Here is a 2,143-nt window from a genome sequence, read left to right as displayed (position 1 = left end):
GGGGCACTCATGGTGTGTCTGATTCTTTCACTGCTGCAGTTGACATATTTTTCAATATTTGGAGCTCATAGTGAAGTAACTCAGAAAGGCAGTTATCTAAGTGTCAGGTTATCATTTTATGCTCCATGCACTAGGTATTATGTAAATAAGGCTATTAGAGATGAGATTGTTTTCATGGTCAATCTCAGAAGGCCAAAAGCATTCAAGAAAAGAAGAAATGACATAGAAAGTAGAAAATGAAGTCTCTGTGAGCAAGATTTTGGAGAAAGCTGCTTCCTTGTTTGGTATGCCCACTCACATGTACCTCCCAGGTGGAAAACTGGTCTCCTCATTGTAGTCGATGCAAGAAATTTGTGGAAATGAAAGCAGAAACTGTGGGTGGTGATTCTAAACTCTCATTTTCTAGAAAGTCACCCTGTGTGAGGCCCTGTGGGGCAAACGTGGTTGAGCCAGGCAGCCGTTTTTGACATAAAGCTTGAGATCCTCTCAAATTCATTATGGCCCTTCTGTTTGCAGCCTTTGACACCTGAGTTCAATGCCTTCCAAAGAATATATGGGAAATAGAAACAATGTGACAGAGTTTGTTCTCCTGGGGCTCACACAGGACCGTGAAGGGCAAAAAGTTCTATTTGTCCCATTCTTACTCATCTACATTGTGACGATAGCGGGCAATCTGCTTATCATGGTAACCATTATGGCCAGCCCGTCACTGGGTTCTCCCATGTACTTTTTTCTAGCTTATTTATCATTTATAGATGCTCTCTATTCTACTGTCATTGCTCCCAAGATGATTGTAGACTTGCTCTATGAGAAGAAGACTATTTCCTTCCAGGCTTGTATGACTCAAGTCTTTCTAGATCACTTATTTGCAGGTGCTGAAGTCATTCTTCTGGTGGTGATGGCCTATGACCGATACGTAGCCATCTGTAAACCACTTCATTATCTAATCATCATGAATCGGAGAGCATGTGTTCTTATGCTGCTGGTGGCCTGGACTGGAGGCTTTCTGCACTCATTGCTTCAATTTCTCTTTATTTATCAGCTCCCTTTCTGTGGCCCCAATGTCATTGACAATTTTGTGTGTGATATGCATCCCTTATTGAAACTTGCTTGCAGCAGTACCTACCTCATTGGAATTTCTATGATAGCTAATGGAGGAGCCATTTGCACTGGCATCTTCTTCATTCTCCTAGTTTCCTATGGGGTCATATTTCACTCCCTTAAGACTCATGGTTTGGACGGGAAACACAAAGCCTTCCACACCTGTGCATCCCATATCACTATGGTCATTTTATTCTTTGTTCCCTGTATCTTCCTGTATGCAAGGCCTAATTCTACCTTTCCCATTGATAAATTCATGACTGTGGTTTTAACATTCATAACTCCCATGCTGAACCCCTTAATCTACACCCTGAGAAATGCAGAAATAAAAAATGCCATACGGAAACTTTGGAGTAAAAATGTGACCTTAGTTGGTAGAGGGTTGTATTGTTCATGCAGAATATGATATTCATTCTTTCACAGAATCAAAGACTACTTTCACTATCAGTGATTACATCTTAAAAATTATATCCTTTGGGTTAGTTAGCCTATCTATTCTGAAGCAGCTATATAAATTAATCTTTATCTAAATGGAGTATGTTATAACCCTTAGAGGGTAAGAGAATTGTGGAAATTTAATCCCTGATATATGTAATCATACTGTGTTAAGATTCTTCAGTGGGCAACAATTTTTTCGTTTTATTTCAAGTTCTTGTTTGTGGGGTATGGTACCTCCATGATTCATAAAAATATTGCCTAATAGAACTTGTTCCCTTTTAGTCCAAGAGAGTGAAATTTTAAAATTAAAAATTCACATTGTTAAAAAAAACTTAATCTAACAGTAAAAATAAATGTCCTGGTCAAATTAATTAATTTGAAATTTCACAGCACATGTTCATAGTTGAGGATAGATCTATGAGAAGTGAACTTTATTAGCTTTATACTGTGATGGTAGCATATGGCTGATTTTGTATGTCCTAATTAAGTTTTGGACAGAAAAATTAAATTGTTCAACTCATTGTGTATATCTAGATCAATGACCTCTTCTGGTAGTTGAAATACATATTTAAGTCTCTCATATCACAGTAGAGCGTCAGAGTCT

The 2,143-nt window shown here is 38.1% G+C and overlaps 1 protein-coding gene across 1 annotated transcript; it reads left to right on the top strand.

Annotated features, from left to right (window-relative positions):
* Positions 1 to 514: 514 nt before the first annotated feature.
* Positions 515 to 1,507, top strand: LOC118523768 (olfactory receptor 4A15-like). The gene has a single exon (XM_036073554.2). The coding sequence runs from the start codon at positions 536 to 538 to the stop codon at positions 1,505 to 1,507; it is 972 nt and encodes a 323-aa protein (XP_035929447.1). The 5' UTR covers positions 515 to 535.
* Positions 1,508 to 2,143: the final 636 nt, after the last annotated feature.

Source organism: Halichoerus grypus, chromosome 11 (assembly GCF_964656455.1).
Source record: "Halichoerus grypus chromosome 11, mHalGry1.hap1.1, whole genome shotgun sequence".
In the NCBI taxonomy this organism is placed as follows: Eukaryota; Metazoa; Chordata; class Mammalia; order Carnivora; family Phocidae; genus Halichoerus; species Halichoerus grypus.
Note: the sequence above shows the minus strand (reverse complement) of the source record. Positions and strands in the feature narration are given on the sequence as shown.